The sequence below is a fragment of the Tasmannia lanceolata genome, unplaced genomic scaffold (genome assembly GCF_043159265.1).
Source record: "Tasmannia lanceolata isolate RefF3 unplaced genomic scaffold, GAP_Taslan_0.1 ptg000007l, whole genome shotgun sequence".
Lineage (NCBI taxonomy): Eukaryota > Viridiplantae > Streptophyta > Magnoliopsida > Canellales > Winteraceae > Tasmannia > Tasmannia lanceolata.
This window is the reverse complement of record NW_027518684.1, coordinates 9917655-9938245: the sequence shown is the minus strand read 5'-3', so window position 1 is coordinate 9938245 and position 20591 is coordinate 9917655. Positions and strand designations below refer to the sequence as shown.

The window sequence follows — 20591 nt, the reverse complement described above, 5'->3', positions numbered from 1 at the left end:
TATCCGCACTACTATATTTTGATGATCACACTCCTCGCTTTATTTAAGTACGGTATAGCCCGCACCATAGGATTATCCAAACCGTCTATTGTGAACTGTGGAGACTATTTCAATGTTGAAAAAGAAAAACACACATATACAGAACTTCTTCAGATGGAACCCAAATTCGGATTTCAGGTTGGGTCAGGTTGCCCAGCCTAACCCGATTTCCAATTGGGGTTGATTTTTTCCAACCCAACCGGATTTGCAAAAAAGCTTAACCCGACCCAACCCCAATTCGGGTTGAACCCGACCTGCGTGGGAACATTCAAGTAACAACGACAGTTTGAAATTATATATAGTGCTAATGTTTTCACTACCATATTTTATAATGGCACTACTCACCGTATTTTGATGATCGCACTCCTCACTCTATTAAAATGTACGGTATGGCCCGTACCCTGTGTCGGTACTTTTCGTATGTAGATTACGATTTTACCATGAAATAATTTCTCATATAGATAGATGTTAGATATCAGCAAAGGGGTTAATGGTAAAAGAGTAATGCTAACGTGTAAATCCCAGACAAAAAGAAAAGAAATTTCTTTTGAATGGGTCACTTCCTACATAGGTTGTGCTCAAAAAATAATTTTCATAGGTTGATCCGAATCCTCCGATCTATAGAGGGTTATAGGTTGATCTAAACCTTCCATGTGATAGAACACAACATCAATCGGTTGTGCCCGTAAAACCATTTCCATATGTTGATCCTAGCCCTCCAATCGATATCGGCTGATCCTAGCCCTCAAATCTATAGGGGTTTCCATAATTGTTATTCCTCTTCAGGTACCTGGAATCCATCAATATTTTGCAAGTGTCCTGCATGAGTAATATAAAGTAGTTTTTTCGTCATTGTCATATCTCTTTACCACTTCTTGGTTGTTTTTTGCCGTAATTGTCATAGACAGGTACCTTTGTCAGTACTTTTCGTATGTAGATTAAAGTTTTACCCTCAAATAATTTTTCATAGAGACAAATGTTAGATATCAGCAAAGGGGTTAATGGTAAAAGAATAATGCTCACGTGTGGATCAAAAAGGTGGGACACAAGCGGAAATATCGGCAAATGACACAAATGCCCTTACATGTGGGATACAATTGGAATTATGGCAGTGGGACACAAGCGAAAATAACGGCAAAGGGTGGAAGAACTTGACCCATCATTTTGCCTTTATATAGAGTTAGTATAGTTAGATTGTTAATAGAAAAAACAACTCCTCTGAGTTAGAGTTTCATCCCATCCGAGTCACGAGTCTAACCAGAGTCTATATTTGCAATCTTGAATGTAAGTCAAAAGTGCCGCCGAACAAAGTAATAGGCAGACCGGCAACAGCCGGTGAAATCTAACCCTTTTCACTGTTGACTGAGAAATCGAGTCCAAAGAAAGGAAAGAAAAAAAAACAGAAAACATTTAAAAATTAAAACGATAAGAAAGAGGACAGGTGTTTTCTAAAGGCAGGTGTCTTCTAAAACTTTATTTACCTGTGTAGGCAGTCACCCAATAGTCACAGGCAAAATCCCCTCTTCTTATCTCCTGCTCTGTTCCTCTCTTTAAATCCAATACCATCTTCCCTTCTTTCCCTTCAGACTTCTTTACAACTTTACCGCTCTCTCTCTCTCCGATTCACGATTTTATCCCTCTGGTTATGCCACCTACCAAACACGAGCAACACGAGAGCCTAGCCTCGTGTGCACCTCTCACCTTCCCTCGTATCAGATTCTTCCGCTACCGGAGGTTGAGATAATTGATTAATTAATTACCTTCCTACCACTCAAAACCTCCATGCCGAATCCTTCTAGAAACCGAAGATATGTGCAGGAAGACAAGGGCAGGATTGGGAAACTTCCCGAGAAAGCCAAGTCGTTTCATGGTAGAATTCCGACGGCCGGAGGTGAAGTCCGGTTGATCCGGCCGAAGACGCAGCCGGAACTTTTTCCTGGCAGGAATATCGCCGGCGGGATAAGGAAAGAGATGGCGATGAAGGTGGAGGAGTTACCGCGGCTGACGAAGTTGTTGTTGAATGTTACCGTACAGGGGAGCCTTTGGGCCGTACAGGTGGTGATGTCGCCGGAGTCTACGGTCGGAGAGCTCGTCAGGGCTGCCGTCCGGCAGTACGGCAAGGAGGGGAGGCGGCCGCTACTGCCGGTGGCCGAGAAAGACGGTTTTGACCTTCATTATTCGCAGTTCAGCTTAGAAAGTAAGGAACCAAACGGTCCAAAGCTATTCAATATTTACTTACAGAGTATCAATTTATGATAATACTCCTCTCAATTAGCCATTTTTTCCATTTGAAATGTTTTTCTTGCAATCCAAACAGTTAAGGCTCTGTTTGAATTGCAGGAAAAACAGTGGAAAAAATTTCCCATAAATAAATTTCCATCTCCATGATTTAGAGGGAAATGATATGGGTTTATTTAAAGGGATATATCATTATAAACTGAAGGTCCCTCTAAATAAAACTTGGACTGTTCTGGATCAAGTTACTTTTTTCATTTTTAATCGATCAATGGAACATTGGAACACTAGGAAATTTTGGAAGTGTTTTTTTCCTTTCCAGAAAAATTCCAGCAATCCAAACAGGGCCTATGTTAAAAAGTTATAAAATTATTGGAATTTATGTACTGTTTTTTCTTTTCTTTTTTGCAACGTCTTCAGAAAACCAGAAAACCAGGTGTTCTTATATTTGAAAAGGATTTGCCCCATTTTTTCCCGGGGACAGACACCTCCAGTGTATTTATGACTAACCTTCAATACTACAAGCAGCAGCCTCAGGAAGAAAAAGTGGTGAATACATCTTTTACCATTTGAAAATTAGGTTTTAGCATGCATATTAATGTTGGGCGTACGATATTAACCATATATGTTCTAATATAAGCCCAATAAGATAATGGACCGGTGTAGTGGGCCTACATGGCTAGAGTCCATTAACCAGTCATTAACCCTAGTATATCTCTATATATATAGGGGCTGGAGGCAACAAACTTGGTATTCCAAACTAGATATCTTGGGTGTAATTCTTTAAGCATCCTTGCTTAAACCCTAATTCTCCTAACAATTAAAACATAAAACCATGTGTGATAAGCATAATTGGGATTTTGGTATGCCAAAAGTATACAAGACTTCGGCTGGGCTTGGGCCTTGTCAATTTTACATTCTCTTGTTTTCTCTGGCCCCAGAAAAAGCCCAGGGTCCTCGTGTTAATCTCAAGTTTTTGTGGGCCTCAATGAATGGAGGATCTAGATATTCATACATCATGCCACGTGTATGGTGGAGACTTTATCTTCTTTTGGAGGAGCTCATGTGTTATTTGCTTGGCAGGTTTGGACCCAAAGGAGGAACTGAGAGGGTTGGGATCAAGAAACTTTTTCTTACGTGCAAAGCCCATGGACACTGTAACGATTTCATGTTCCAACCAAGCAGAGAAAGCAGCTCCACAGATGGGCTTTCCATGGCTGAAGTTCATGAATTTCTTCATGTGATTTCTCTTTCAGCCAAATGGGCTGTGTGTACTATGTTAGACATTTTTTTTTTCCTATTGTGGTGACTACTTTGTACTTACCATTCACACTCATTATACATGCATCAAGTTTGTTTGTAGTAAAAGGCACTCATTAAGTTATTATATGTAGTTTGGTTGTAGAAATGTAATGCTACTTTGTGTTCAAATCAGAGAAATGCTAGTGTCACTCTTGCAACCATAATTAGCAAAAATTCATAACATTTTGTACCTTCCTAGCTTAAAACTTCTATATAAAAAAAACTCCCTTTTTTTAGGAATTTTAAATGTATTTTTTAAAGGAAAAGATAACTATATTATTAAGAAATTTTAACCGAACTAAACACATTTTTTGGCCAGCTTTTCAATTTTATCCGGGCAGTTATAAATCGACCTCCATATATCTTGAATCGACCCCCATATAGGGCAGTTCTTAGAGAGATAGAGAGATAGGGGTCGATTTATCACTGTGCTCTTATCCCACTATACTTTGTAAATGATAAAAATTTAAGCATATTAAACACATTTTTCATGGATCCGTTTAATTAACCGTTTTACTGCCAGAATTTTTCCGTCCCGTTAACTATGCTCGTACCCTTCCGTTTCTAGTCCAGGTCACCCAATCGGGTGATCAAGTCAATTTGATTGAGATTGGTCTAATTCTTCTAGACCAACTTTTAGGGGCCGTTTGGGTATGTGGATTTTAGAATCCAGGTTTTTAGTTTGGAAACAGTGTAAAAGATGGTTCATGATCAAGCTGCTGCCGCTGTCCTGAAAGCGTTTCTTAGATTTTAAGTAAGAAAACTAGGTTTTAGAAATCTCTCCTGCATCCTGAGATTTCTAAAACCTGAAAAAATGGGAGGATCTGCTACTCTCTTGCTGTCGGAAAGAAGGGCGAGAAGTCAAAAAAGACGGCTGGTCCGCTTCTTCTCTTGTCTCTTAGCTACAATTTTGAAGAAATCCCGGATCTTAAAATCCGCGTATCCAAACAGCCCCTTAAACTTTTTATAGGTTCTACAGGGAAAAGAAAATTATGGTAAATAAAAAATTCCATGGAAGATAAAATTCCAGGGTTCAATAGATCTGCAAGCCCTGCGTAGACCCCACAATGGCGGGAGCCTCGTGCACATGGCCGCCCTTTTTTTAAGGAAATTTTTATTTTAGAAAAATTCCATAGAAAATGTGTTAACCAAAATGCAGTAAAATTCGTTTTCTGTGAAAAAAAAAATTTTCGAAGAAAAAAAATAAAATTTCTCAACCTCCAAACACATGTCATTGTAAAAACAAAATCAAGGAAGAGAAATTGACACGGAAAATCTCTGGATTTATGCTAATAGATATTCCATTCCGTTTTACCCTCGTGATGAATGTAGCATAGGGCGCAATCTTTGATCCTTTTCTGACATTTTAATGCCCCTAAGGCCATGCTTGGCAACCATGAAAAGTTATTCTCTAGAATATTTGTGGCCCCAACTGTTACATGAGTGGGCCGAGAAGGAAGGAAAGGGAGAAAACTGTGGGTAAATATAGTATAAAAAATCCTTTAAAATTAGTGAAAAGAAAATACATACTGGTTTTTTGTTTCCCTGTTTTTTAGGAGCTTTTAGTCCAAGTTTGGCAGCCCTTATAGTTTTTCATATGGAGTATTAGTTCAACAAGTGGTGGGAGAGGAGCTAGGAGGGTGAGAGAAGGAGAGAATTGAGAGGGCATGGGTTGAGAGAGTGGGTGGTGAGAAGTGGTTGAAAACAGGGTAAATATAAACTTTGTTCAGAGTAGAGTTTTTGTTTTTCCTAATTTTCAGCCACTGCCCCCCCTACCACCCTCGCTAGCCCCTCTTAGAACTGGCCAAATATTCCATGAAACATTATTTCGCGGTGGTATACCCAAGAAAACATCCTTTTTTTCCCGTAGACCCCAGCAAAGATCCCGAGCACTCAGAGCAGGGTTATTCAAGTGAAGCGAAAGATTATGATGTTTGTACTGATTTGCCCAAAGTTAACAGTTGGATCCAATCATCACCATACATTGACCCTGCAACAGTGACTGTAGCTATTAATCAACAGTTTTGAAAGGCTTTCCAAGAAGGCTACTGATATGTGCAAGTTAATAGTGTATATGGGATTAGTTATTATCTAGCTATTATGTAGTGGCTATGTGTTTTAGAGTTATAGGGTTAGTTATTAGTGATGTGTCTTGTAAGTGGGTAGATGGACTTGTGATGTGGCATTCTCATTTACTTGTATTTAAGTAGTTGTAATTGAATGAAAGGTAAAAGAACGAAGATAAAATTACAGCAAACAAGGGAAACTTTGTTTAGGAGAGTCATGGTTCATCTCGATTTGAACCACTAGGAGGTCTCGGTTGCCTCGAATCAACCACTCCCTCATATTTTCTGTCTTTTTTTCTTGTTTATTTCCATTACGGCCGATTAGGCATGTAACAAGCGGTATCAAATCAGTCAATCTTGCTCCATGGCTGCATCGCCGGAGTTTTGGGAATTCGTACGTGAAGATCTACAGGAAATTAAAGCATTGGTTTTGAAAATGATTGAAGGACAACGAAGATTTGAAAAAAATCAGCACGGCGAAAGAGGAAATGCACAACGAGGAAGAAAAACATAATCTTGAAAATGTTGATTTTCAAATGGAGAAAAATGTGAGAATTGATGGGGACGAATTAACCCCCATCAAACCCCTTTTTGATTTTTTTCCATTTACCACCACCACCACCTCCATTGATTCGGGCAAGCTTGCCGGAATCCGACCAAACCTATCCTCAACAGCCATTAACAACCATTTGTACCACCTCCGGTCATTCTCCCATATTTTTCCGGCCCCCATCACCGGAGCCGCTTGCAGAGAAGAGGGTGAAAGAAAAAAGAAAAGAAAAGAGGGCTTTCTACAGAGAGAGAGAGAGAGAGAGAGAGAGAGAGAGAGAGAGAGAGAGAGAGCGACACCATCCACATCCGAGCCACCGTTTACAGTTCGATTTTCATATGGGCCTTAATACTATGCTTGTGGTTAGATAAAAGGGTAATATGACTCGAATTTCCTTATGGCTGCTCTTGTGTCACACTTCGAGGATGTCGATGAAGGCAGTGTATTTGCATCTAAGTGCCAATGAGGGAAATTTCTGCTGACAAAATTGATTTTTTCCTGAGATTTGGATTCCTTCTCGGATTCTTTTGCTTCTCTATAGTGATGGGTATTTGTGACCATTCATGGTCATTTCATAAATAAGATAGGTACAATGCCTTAATTTCAACCCTTCATTTCAACCTTTCGTTTCGAACTGTACTGGAATGACAGTTGAATATGGTTTGGTCTTATTTTACTCACACATCCCATTTCAGTTGGCATGTTATGCCTCTTTTCATTTAGAGGATGAACTAATCATTATGTGATTTGGATAAGCCGTGAGTTCTTATGAAAATTTTGCCAGGATACGATCACCATTGCCATGATGTTTCATTTTCTTATTCTCTGGCAGTGGCATCATAGACGATAAATTGTACTACCCTCTCATACATCATCAATCTGTTTAAATTTAGATGACTTCTGCTTGAGCTGGATTGTAAAGTGCAACCCAAGCAACACAAAGTCGGAGCTTGGGTTCCTTTCGATTTAACATTAATCAAATGTCGATTTACAGTTTAATTTCCTAGGAGGGAGTTATGGGCTATGATGAGGTTACTCGGAGCCCACCTTAGCTTTCTCTTTCTTTCCCTTTCGAGGCTTCTCTTAGTCTTAGGATTTTCCTTAGATCCCAGGGTTCCTATATCGTCCATTGATTTCAGAAGTTTTCTGTCGGGTCTAAGTGACGATGACGGAATGTTTCTTGAGCCAACCCCTTGCCCTTCCTATCATTTTCTCCGTCTTAGAGTCTTCACAGGGCTCGAGGGGTTTCCTTTCTTACTTTCTTTCGGGACTACTCTCTTCACGTTCCTTGGAATACTCTTTGCATCTCGGGATTGCATCGATTTTGGGAACACATCGTCGGGTTAAGGCAACGACGGACAGAAACCTCCTAAGCCAAAACCCCTTTCAATCAAAGGGATAAGCAAAAGCACATAAAAATCAAATAATAAAAATCCAAAAACAACAAAAATCGTCAAAAGCATTCTTCGAAAAAGCTGTTTCGAACTACGTTGGCTTGATCCCTGTCCCACAGGGTACGTAGGTAGCTTGGGTCCACCCAAGTCCAGTCAAACCTTTTTAACAAACCTTTTTAATAAATATTTTCAAACATTTTCAAACATTTCAAAACAGGGCAAGGATGATGATCGCCAGGTCACTCGGAGTCCCATTTTCCTTCTATTTCCGATTTCGATCGCGGCTTTCCGATTTTCTTCGATTTTCCGACGTTTTATCGGGTTTTGGGACGGGCGATGATGTGGCGTGGTCCCTTCACAGGTATTGTCCTCGCTAAGCCAAACGATAGGTCATGACGATCGCGAGACTTGTCCGATCTTCAGCAGATTAGGATCACCGGGCTTGATTCCTTTTGAATCGCCCTCTGAGCCTATTGTGTGTTCTGTTTTCCTTTTCCTGGCAATTTTTGGTTCTCGCATCCCGTTGATTTTCTGATTTCTTTCTTTTCTTGCACCTTTTAGCTTGCTGTGTGCTTATCTGAAATTTCTTATGCATTCTAATTTGTTTGTTCTTCTAGTGTGCGATCGATTGTCATTTTCTTAGTCTTATCTCTTGCATAGGCTCGCATGCTAGTATATTTATTTTACTACTTTAATTGCTTAGCTATAGCGTCTATCCATTCGTCTTATCTTGATTATCTGTCTAGATATAGATCTTTACTGCTTTCCTTATCTTATTATATCTATCATTGTCTGTTTAGTTATAGCTCTGCATGTGGTTGTTTACTGCTTTCTTAGATGTGATGAGTTAGGATTTGTTTGCTTTCTTTGCTCATTCCCGGGTCATGCATGCTTAAATAGACGTTTTCTCGAGGATGATTGTTCCCATTTCTCATAATTTTTGACCAAAACTCTTCAAAGTTAATTAAAAATGGCATAAGAGACCAAGTGCTTGTACTTGGACGAATTGGGAGTGCTCTTCGGATCTTCCTCATTCGTCACCACGCACGGACCTTTTGTATCTCTGGTTATCCGTTGCAACAGAGTATTTCATGAGATCTAAGGCCAATTTCCTTGAATGGCGACTCTGAGTTAATTTAGGTGCGTCTTGGTTTCGAGGCGTTTGTCTCCTGATCAAGAGGTATCTCATACATATACATTCGCCACCCATGATGTGAGTGGCATCATGTTTCGAGAGTTCCTTGGTAGAGCTCTCCTTCACATTGTAGAGGTCTCAGAGGATTGACTGGGAGATCTCGCGTCCCTCACTCACCGTCCTCTCGGGATCAGGGTCCACAACATGGTGGGACCATCTTTTACTGGTTCCATTCTGTCCCTATCCCACCCCACTTGCCCATCACCCACGACTCAATAATCTAATATTCCATGGAACAAAACTCTCATGGCTGCCCAATATGGCCTAAGTCTTTTAAAAAAGGGGAAAATGATAAATTCGCCCCTTTTCTTTACAGCCAAACCAATGTACGTGGCAATCAGGCTCGTTTAATCCTTCCCATGTGAAGTACATCAACCCCTCTGCAGTCATAGATGCACCGCAGCTAGCTGTCCCAAGTAAAAAAGGGATGCATATATAACTTCCGACAAAATAAGATGTTTTCATGTGTGTGTGTGTGTGGGGGGGGGGGGGGGGTTTAGACTTTAAATACCGTCAGCAAGAGAGTAGCAGATCCTCTCATATTTCCATGTTTTAGAAATCTTAGGATGCAGAAGAGATTTTTAAAACCTGATTTTCTCACTTGAAATCCAAGAACCGCTGCCAGGACAGCAGCAACAGCTTGATCATGAACCATCTTTTACACTGTTTTCAAACTAAAAACATGGATTCTAAAATCCACATATCCAAACGGCCCCTAAGCCATCCTGATTTTCGTGCAACGAAACATAGCCTAAACTCAAGAAACACTAGGGGTGGTCTTCTCAATTTCTTGGGTTGTACCTTTTATGGTACGTGATATGCAAAGGGGAGATTTACTATATACACTGGACGAATATGGTGAAAGCCAAAGAAGACCACAAAGGCCAATGGCATTTGAGTGAAGTTAATACTACGGAGAAGATGGTACTGAATACAGTGATGGCTCTTCTCTGCTTCATCCCCCTCTCAGAGCCGATTTTCACTACAAAGACAATTCTCAAGAGCTACAAGGTGAAATTCATGCAGTCGAGAAGACCAGTCAAATGCCCAAAATGCAATGGCTTGATATACAGTGTCCAACAATCTCAGAATGTTTGTCTTTACAACCTTCACGTTCTATTCTCCTGAACTCTTTTTTACAAATTTTCCCCTGCGTTATGGTTATGGGTTGATGAAAGTAGACAAAATGGTGCTCCACGGCTATGGTGTAAGCCATGCGGTGTAGTGTTCAAGATTGGTTGGGGGGTGGGGGAGGGGGTTGGTATCTTAAACATGCAAACCCTGTTATGGGATTACAAGATGTCAAATGCATTTCAACAAATACAACAAAAACCCTTGCCTACCAATCAGTCACAGTGAATGCAATTCAACAAATACCACAACATATCAAAAACCTTTGCCTATCAATCAGTCACTATGTAAATGCATTTCAGCAAATACCACAACATATCCAACAACCATTGCCTACCAATCAGTCGCTGTAAACAAAATAAATAGATAGGAACCTCCAAGGAACAACCAATTTTACTATATGATGCTCTAGTTACTAATCCTCACCTTTCATAACTGGAAAAACAGCCTACAAAACTTGGAAGCAATGAGGATTTCTTCACTTGCCATCACTGTGCTTCGCCTTGTTGTGGGATTGTAAGGCACCATCAGAGTTGAAATTCCTGTTACACAGATTTAAGACAAAGATGAGCATATTTTTGGAGCTTCAGAAACTTGAGTAACTGATCTTTTAGCAAACCAGCAGATATAGATGTGTTAATATCTATAGCATATTAAAAAGGTCAGTACATAATTCCAAATAGATTTACCAAAAAAGTTTCGCAATAATCATTCTCAAATTTTGCAACTAACAGCCAGTAAAAAGCATTAGTTTGATTACATTTACAAAATGCAATTAAGAATGGAATATGAAAGAAAGAGAAATAGAATATGAACGCATACTTGTTACAAGGCTTGCAAGAGAATTGGCCCGCAGATTTTGGGGTTTGAGGCTTCGACTTGTCACTATTTGCGGGTGTTTTACCTGCCTGCTTTGCAGGGTAAGGAGTATCTGTGTGCCCACCTTTCTTGCCACCTACAATATATTAGTTGGTCAATAACATGCATGCAGAATTTCAACTTGGCCTTCCGGGAATATAAAATATAAACATGTCGTTAAAGGGCCGCATACAAGCAAGGTGAAGTACCATACCTGTCTTCTGGATTCCGGGTGTAACCAACTTGGCCTTCTTCTCAGAAACAGGTGTCTTAGCAGCCGGTTCTGCAGGTCTCTTCTTGCCTGATTCAGCCTTCACAAAAGGGAAACAGGTATATGAAAAGAAAAGCTTTAATAATATCCACAAATTCAATAAGGAGATTAACTAGGGAGACATTGTAAGCATACTTTCTTAGGTGTAGGTGTAGCTTCGTCTTCCTCCTCAGAGCTTTCGTCCTCGTCCTCTTCATCATCACTTTGATCTTCTAATTCAAGCATGTCCTGTACAATGCTCATCGAATCAAAAGCAAGACATTTAGTAGATGAACAATTGACATTTTCAAACTGAAAAATAAGCAATTATAATGAAGCAAACAATGATTTAAAAGATGATTATTAGCGATCAGATTAGACCAGTAATAATACTAAGTTTGAAATCAAATAGGTTTTCTTCTGTTCTTTCTCATACCTCGTCAGATTCATCTTCCTCGGATACATCATCATCATCCTCATCTTTCTTTGGTTCCATTAATTTCACCTTCTTAGGAACTGATGATTCAGGTTTTGCAGCATTAGCTTTATCCATAGCAGGTTTAGGCTGCTGCTCCTTGGCCTCTGGCTTTCCTAAATGGTGAAAGAGAAAACAAATGTATTTTACCAGTAAAAAGAACTGGCACAAATATATGTAAACTTGAATCCCATAAATAGACGAAGCAATTTGATACCATTTTCCTTGAGCGTAATTGGAATATCCTCATCCTCATCAGAATCTGCAATTTGAAATAGAATCATAAATCATATGGTGTACCATTGAAAGGAGAACTTTTATTTGATAGGATACATGATTTCAAGACTTACCAGTGAAGACATCATCATCAGATGTGACGAAGATAAGAAACCACGGTCAAGGAAACCAATCAACGAATTAAAATAAGGACGCAAAATCGCAGCGAAATATAAGTATTAACATACCAAAAACTAGCAACTGAAGTAAAGAATGCAAAGGATATTCTTCCTGAATCATGGTTTTGTAACCACAGAAGTAGACACTCCCATTTTTCCAACTGTGGGATAGTTCAAATTCTTTCTCAAAGACAAGATCATATGAAATTTGAGCACAGGTTTCTGCTGAAAGAGTTCCAAGGACTGACTTCTGATCCCCAACCTTCACATAGAGGCGAATAGGTGCACTTTCTTTCTCCTTTTTAGATTCCCCAAGAGATGCCTACATAACGGCAGTAGAATTTAAATTGGAGGCCCCATATTCAAAAATGGAAATGAATACTGATTTGGAGAATCAAAGAAAAAATGCTAGACTTGATAACTACCTGTGAGAGATGCACATATTTATCAAGACCAGGCTCGCACTTAAGGGGCTCCCCAGCTTTAACTTCAACACCTAGATATCATAACAAGTTTACCAGATAAATAGCTTTAGCAACTAGAAACATAAAAAAGGGGGAAAATCAAAACATTACAAATATCAAAAAGTTACATTTTCACTGTACATGACGAAACAAATCATTTTACATGAAGACAGTGACATTTTACTTAGATACACAGCTCATATATTGGAATTTTTTGAAGCCCACAGATATTTGTCATACTGCGAGGAAAGGAGGGACCAAGGTGTGCTCACACATATCCATTAAAATATTCGTTTAGCAAACAATCAGGCCGTTAATACCTTTTATCAGTTAAATTGATAGAACAAATAAATTTGGAGTTCAGGGATTCGTCTCTCAAAATATTTCACATACATATAATACAGCAATGAGCATATTTGATAGACTGAATTAGATAATGCAGACTAATGATATCACAGAACTAACTTGAATGCATGGAGAGCAAAAAGGAATTGATTCGTACATCTCACAGGTTTATTATCAGCTCTTTGATGTTACCAATTTAAGGATAAGTGAGCGCAAGAGATGAAAGCAACCCAAACAAGTGGGGAAACATATAGGAATATTTATGGCCAAATTTACAATAAGCATTGTAAAACCGAGTCGACTCGGTCAAGTCAATGATCAATATGCAAGGTTTTCATTAACTCGGGCGAGTCAATGATTGGCTCGAAGAGTTATTAAACAATGGTACAATATTACAACTCAGTTCTTCAATAACAACAAGGAATGACAAAATGAAAGTCAATTGGCATAGAAACCTCAAGGTCATTGAAACAAATAAAAATATAAAAAGCCATGTGATGTTACCAAGTCATTCCCTTGCAGTGAAAGCAACATCTGGCAACAAGAACTACATATGAAGAAGAAAAAATCCTAATCTAGATGCAGGATCTATTCTCTCATTCAAAAATCTGTGAATGACAATGTAAATGGAATATCCTGTTTGAGACATTTAGCAAAGAAAATCGAATCTGACAAGTGACATTCTCATTCTGATATCAATGGTCAGATTTTTGTTCAATTTCTACAACTCCAATAAAAGAGAAGCATTTCTACAACTGACACACAAAATCCAATCCTCATTTTCACTATGCATTGAGGAGGAAATCATTGATCATAGCTGAAACATATTTACCATAAAAAAACACATCATAAGACAACAAAAAGTATATGTTCTGGATTGACACTTGACTCAAGAAGCATAAGAGGAAAAGTTAAATGAATAGCAGATAAAAGCTCTGCCTGTATTTGAGGACTAAGGTTGAGAAATAACAACATTATCACAAGTGTGCACACAAATGAAGCTAGATGAAGTGACATCAAATCAAACCCAATTTAAAATAGCACACACATCTCAAGGGGTGAAGTTCAAAAGTAACAAAAACGAAATCCAGATTGCAGAACACTGTAAACTACCAAAAATGTGGAAAGTAATGCTAACAAATAATAATAGCACCCACTTCATGAGATACAATGATCAAAACAAAGATCACAGGATAACATTTTTTATGAGTGAGCTGGGGTTAGGCAAGGACCCACGACCTTACTTGAACAGATCACAGCATAACATAAACTACCAATAATGTGAAAATTAGTAACGGTAAAGAAAACTCTTCTAAGTAAAGGAGGAAAAGAATGTTCCAACTCACATGGAATGTAAGAATAATCATAATTAAAGACTAGACATCTCTCTTTTAAAAAATAAGAAGTGCAGAGTAAAAACCACCCAGAAAGGAGGACAAAATACGAAATAGGATTCATAGGACCAGTTGGGAGTGTAGGAAGAACCAATAATCTTCTTTGAGGGAAGGAGGGAAAATTGAAAAAAATCAACTCTTTAAGTATACCATAAAGGAAGTAACCAACCAAAAACTAGGGAAATTATAAGAACAAAGGACGCGGGATGGACTGAAAGTGATAAAATAGTTCAAAACAAAAAAGTCAGAGGTGCATATGAACAATAACATAATCTAAATCCATATAAACATTTGTAGAAACTACCAACAATGCAACAGTAAAAAGCCAAACATCCATTAGAAAAACAACATAAAAATACCCTAATCATGCTTATGTGCACCAAAATAAGAAAGAGGCACCAACAAACACAACCACCACCAAAGAAGAAAGAAACATTGGGAGTCACATAACACGCGCATACGTGTAAATATAAAAATCTCCTCAGATTGAGTAATCAGTGACAAATATTAATCAGTTACCCACAAAAAAAAGGTAAAGGGAAGCAAGCAAACGAGCTACAAATAAGGTATATGAAATTAAATTAGGTAACATTTAACAGGGTTTTAATATGGTATGAGGTACCCGACCGTCAAGTCCCTTGTGGGTGGTACCACCCTTGATGTTTGATCCGACAGCAGACCACTTTTTAAGAGGCTGCTGTCGGATCAAACATCAAGGGTGGTACTTTTGATGTACCATGAACCAGGGACTCGACGGTCGGGCACCACATATTTTCTCCATTTAACATAACAAAAAGCCACCATGTGTGCCAGGAAGAGTAAAAAAAGGTACGATTGAGATCAGAGAAGACCACAAATTGACAAGTCAATAAAGGGCGGCCCAGTGCACGAGGCTCCCGCCATTGCAGGGTCTGGGGAGGGCTATATGTACGCAGCCTTACCCCTGCTTTGCAGAGAGGCTGTTTCCGTGACTCGAACCCATGACCACCAGGTCACAAACTGACAAGTCAATGAAATACTTAAATGCACTTAGAAAGTTGAAAGTCAATACAAGTGCCTGAAGGATGGAAGATGAAAATGAGATTATGAAAATGCATAAATTTTGTTCAAAAAAAAAATTTAAAGAACACATTCTTACATCTAATGTAAGAGTAATATTAAGTAATACATGGATAAAGGGATAGTGCATAACACATTCTGACATTTAGTACACGAGTCTTAGTAAGTAATTCCTGGATTAATAAACAGTGTCCAGAAATCAATATAATTATAATAGATTGAAATGCCTGCCCAAGGTACCAGATATAGTAGAACCCAGATTGAAGAAAGGCACAATCTACCCGAAAAGCGGATTGGTATTACAAATGACTACAAATAAACTGGATAAAAGACCAATTCCTTAAAACACAGATGTTTTTTTCTAAGAAAACATCATGTTTTAACAATAATAATAAGCGTATAATAGTAATAATAATAGGATACATGTTGATGAGTTCTATAAACAGTGTAGAAAATAGAGAAGAATGCAAACGCCTAAAATATGAAAAAAGTATGTTAAAGTATAAAAGATAAATAATGCCTTTCTCCAACAGCTTAAGCTTTTGGAGAAGTTTGTAAGTTAACATGGTATCAGAGCCAAAGGTCTCGAGTTCAACCCTCCCGGATAGCAAAAATCCACATGCGATGGTCAGCCCAAAGTGGGACATTTGCCACGTGTTTGCCAAGTGGGCCACACGTGTGGGGGAGTGTTAAAGTATAAAAGATAAATAACGCCTTTTCTCCAACAGCTTAAGCTTTTGGAGAAGTTGGTAAGTTAACAAAGTAAAATCAAGAAAAACCCAATAAAAAACTTGCATTGCCATTAGTTGACAAACTGAATAACCAGTTTGAAGAAATACAGAAACTACTAAAAAGTAATTGCGAAATAGAAAAAAAAAAAAAAAAAAACAGCAAAAAAATCAAGCATCCATCAACATATTCATAAAAAGAAGAACATGCTATTTTAACTATTCTCAAACAATAACAGAAACATAGCAACAAAATAAAAACAATGAAGAAAACAGAATGCTTCTAAACACAATAAGCAATAACATAAAAACAAGAAACAAAAACAAACCAAAATAGAGATGAATAAAACCATCAGAGAAAACTACATGGAAAACTAACAAAAATAGCAGATACGATTGAAAAAAAAGAAAAGAAAAATGATTAAAGGTAATTAAATAAACCCATAAAGTCCACTGATCTACAAAAATCTTCATCGGTTAACAAGTTCAGAGATTGAAACAGTAATAATGAAGTAGACAGTCAACAAATAGAGAAGTTGGATGAGAAGAAAAATGCAGAAAGGGAAGAAATGATTACCCCAAAACTCCATCGACGTAGAAATTAAAGGGGAAGGAAGAGGGGGTATGATCTTTTTGGAAGGAGGCTCTGGGAGGGTTTTGATAGAGCAAAACGAAATATAATTGGGAGCTAGGGTTTAGATTTTAGAATGGGGTATTTAAAGCCTCTCTCTCTCTCTCTCTCTCTCTCTCTCTCTCTCTCTCTCTTAGGGCAAAAAACAACGAAGATTTGCTAGTGACCATCGTAGAAAGGCATTTCGCGGCTGGCTGTTGCATGTGAGAGCAGCCATACAGCCATTTTTCAGCAGATTTTGTCTTATTAAGGTATGGATTGTTTTAGTTACTTTATCCCATCAAGCATGGTTTAGCGTTAGGCCAAGGAATGCCAAACTGTTGATTTTGTACCGTTGATTTCGTAATTCTTTATCTTAATCATGAGATTTTGCATCCTACCAATATCATTTGAGTGGGGCTTTGTGATTGCTTAGTAGATCGAGGATCTTGATCACATATAGATGTCCCTATTTGGGGACCCATAACTTAATGAGTAGTTGTTAAGTGCCTAATCGGCCGTAATGGAAATAAACAAGAAAAAAAGACAGAAAATATGAGGGAATGGTTGATTCGAGGCAACCGGGACCTCCTAGTGGTTCAAATCGAGTGGAACCATGACTCTCCTAAACAAAGTTTCCCTTGCTTGCTGTAATTTTATCTTCTTCTTTTTACATTTCATTCAATTACAACTACTTAAATACAAGTAAATGAGAATGCGACATCACAAGTCCATCTACCCACTTACAAGACACATCACCAATAACTAACCCCATAACTCTAAAACACATAGCCACTACATAATAGCTAGATAATAACTAATCACATATACACTATTAACTTGCACATATCATTCCACCCCCTTACAAACAACCTTGTCCTCAAGGTTGAATTGTTGAGAAAATACTTATAATCCACCAGCGTCCCAAATCATAATGGCCGTCATAATTTGAATCCCTCCTTCAAAATCCATTGCGAACGAAGTTGGAAAGATATGTGATTTTTTGTGGAGGCGCATCGAAACGACAAATTGATCAAAAAACTTGGCATGGTGTTCAACTAAAGTATATTCGTCCCCATCAATTCTCACATTTTTCTCCATTTGAAAATTAACATTTTCAAGATTATGTTTTTCTTCCTCGTTGTGCATTTCTTCTTTCGCCGTGCTGATTTTTTTTCAAATCTTCGTTGTCCTTCAATCATTTTCAAAACCAATGCTTTTTTTCCTGTAGATCTTCACGTACGAATTCTCAAAACTCCAGCGATGCAGCCATGGAGCAAGATTGACGGCTTTGATACCGCTTGTTACGTGCCTAATCGGCCGTAATGGAAATAAACAAGAAAAAAAGACAGAAAATATGAGGGAGTGGTTGATTGGAGGCAACCGAGACCTCCTAGTGGTTCAAATCGAGAGGAACCATGACTCTCCTAAACAAAGTTTTCCTTGTTTGCTATAATTTTATCTTCGTTTTTTTACCTTTCATTCAATTACAACTACTTAAATACAAGTAAATGAGAATGCCACATCACAAGTCCATCTACCCACTTACAAGACACATGACCAATAACTAACCCTATAACTCTAAAACACATAGCATAATAACTAATCCCATATACACTATTAACTTGCACATATCATTCCACCCCGTTACAAACAACCTTGTCCTCAAGGTTGAATTGTTGAGAAAATACTTATAATCCACCAGCGTCCCAAATCATAATGGCCGCCATCATTTGAACCCCTCCTTCAAAATCCATTGCGAACGAAGTTGGAAAGATATGTGATTTTTCGTGGAGGCGCATCGAAACGACAAATTGATCAAAAAACTTGGCATGGTGTTCAACTAAAGTATATTCGTCCCCATCAATTCTCACATTTTTCTCCATTTGAAAATCAACATTTTCAAGATTATGTTTTTCTTCCTCGTTGTGCATTTCCTCTTTTGCCATGCTGATTTTTTTCAAATCTTCGTTGTCCTTCAATCATTGTCAAAACCAATGCTTTAATTTCCTGTAGATCTTCACGTACGAATTCCTAAAACTCCAGTGATGCAGCCATGGAGCAAGATTGACGGCTTTGATATCGCTTGTTATGTGCCTAATCGGCCGTAATGGAAATAAACAAGAAAAAAAGACAGAAAATATGAGAGAGTGGTTGATTCGAGGCAACCGGGACCTCCTAGTGGTTCAAATCGAGAGGAACCATGACTCTCCTAAACAAAGTTTCCCTTGTTTGCTGTAATTTTATCTTCGTTCTTTTACCTTTCATTCAATTACAACTACTTAAATACAAGTAAATGAGAATGCCACATCACAAGTCCATCTACCCACTTACAAGACACATCACTAATAACTAGCCCTATAACTCTAAAACACATAGCCACTACATAATAGCTAGATAATAACTAATCCCATATACACTATTAACTTGCACATATCATTCCACCCTCTTACAAACAACCTTGTCTTCAAGGTTGAATTGTTGAGAAAATACTTATAAACCACCAGCGTCCCAAATCATAATGGCCACCATCATTTGAATCCCTCCTTCAAAATCCATTGCGAACGAAGTTGGAAAGATATGTGATTTTCCGTGGAGGCGCATCGAAACGACAAATTGATCAAAAATGGTGGGATGTGTAAATGAAGGTGGGATGGGGTAAAGATGGTGGTTTGGGGAAGAGAATGGAGGAGGAAAAAATGGAGCTTGGAGAGGTAGATGTAAAGCTCTTCTCTCCCTCTCTTCCGGTTGCAAAAAATGAGGCTCTCCCTGTTGGGGGAGAAAAAAATGAAGAAGCCCCTTTTCAATGCCCTAATCGGTTTGCCTTTATGGGTAAGAGGGTGTGCTGATTTCAGCATCTCCAAGCTTTGATAATTACACCCATTTGATTCATGCTTTCTCTCTTGGTTTAATACAAATGGGAGTTAGTATAGGCACACCCATGTTTCGATAATCCACCATCTTTTATAAAAAAGAAAATGATATATTCAAGCTCTGTTATTCCTTAGACAACCTACTTTAATATGTTCACACTTGCCTTCTTTTTCTTTTTTTATTTGCTTGCACACGGGTATTGGTAGTGTCACACCCCCGCTTCAAAAATTGACCCCTCTTCTGCTTAGCGCGATTGATAATGAGAGACAAACTTGTCTTGTCTTTTCTTCTAAATTTTGTTCGATTTTTCTAAAAATTTGCAGGGGCATTCCTTAGAGCAGTAACAATTTTTCGGAAGCTTTACATCCACTGAAGGACAAGATGAATTGGATAAAATTTTGGACTTTTCTCACGTTTGGATTTGGTTTTGAGAATTTCAGGATTGGGATTTTATTCGATTTTAGGATTTTTATTCGATTTGGGAAACTTGGGTTAGGTCAAAATGGGGTGTCTACACATGTGAATGATCCGAACCACTTGGTTTGCGGTCTATGGGCATAAGCAAACGGTCCACATTCATAATAAAGTACCAAACTAAACAAAATGAATAGGAAAGGGGAACAGCAGAACTGGTTCAAATCAACCTGTCTATCATGTGCCTGTACACAGCGGGCCTTAGTTTTGAGTCCAATAATCAGTTTTTAGGCCTTGTTCGTTTCAGATTGTGAGAACCGATGGTGTGGGTTCAAACGGATTATCGGAATTAAACACCATCGGTTCTCACAATCAGTTGGGACCCTCACCATCGGTTCTCACAATCTGAAACGAACCTCAAGTAGAAAAAAGATAGCCACGGTGGAAAAAGATTAAATAGCTCCTCTAGAGCTTTCATAAGTAGAAAATATCCCATGTATGGCGTGAAGCAGATTACTTTTATAAATGGAGCTGTCCTTTTAAGGGGGGGGAAATCAGATGCCTTCAGATCTTTTGGAACTAATCCTTACTATTCTCGGATGTAATTCCTCTTTTATTATTAATATAATCTGGTAAGGGTCTGCCTAACCCCAGTTTGCCAATAAAAAAGAAGAAGCAAGAGTAGGATAACAGATTGAATGGGAGTTATTGTCTAGAGCATTTTTGGGAAACAAAGTATCTAAGGTACGGGCCACCAAATGAATGGTTTGGATCTTCCAATAGGTGGGTCCTATCTGTCTTCTCATCATAACT

The 20591-nt window shown here is 38.4% G+C and overlaps 2 protein-coding genes across 2 annotated transcripts; one reads left to right on the top strand and one right to left on the bottom strand.

Moving 5' to 3' along the window:
• The first annotated feature begins 1563 nt into the window (after positions 1-1563).
• LOC143881809 (uncharacterized) lies at positions 1564-3734 on the top strand. The gene is made up of 2 exons (XM_077385101.1): positions 1564-2236; positions 3358-3734. Exons 1-2 carry the CDS (start codon positions 1822-1824, stop codon positions 3516-3518), a joined length of 576 nt encoding a protein of 191 aa, XP_077241216.1. The 5' UTR covers positions 1564-1821; the 3' UTR covers positions 3519-3734.
• Positions 3735-10155: 6421 nt separating this feature from the next.
• Positions 10156-16610, bottom strand: LOC143881808 (histone deacetylase HDT1-like). Its single transcript, XM_077385100.1, has 10 exons — positions 16458-16610; positions 12316-12386; positions 11998-12212; positions 11846-11868; positions 11713-11757; positions 11457-11611; positions 11177-11269; positions 10985-11081; positions 10735-10867; positions 10156-10454 (listed from the first exon to the last, which is right to left on the bottom strand). The coding sequence occupies exons 1-10, from the start codon at positions 16468-16470 to the stop codon at positions 10391-10393; spliced, it is 909 nt and encodes a 302-aa protein (XP_077241215.1). The 5' UTR covers positions 16471-16610; the 3' UTR covers positions 10156-10390.
• Positions 16611-20591: the final 3981 nt, after the last annotated feature.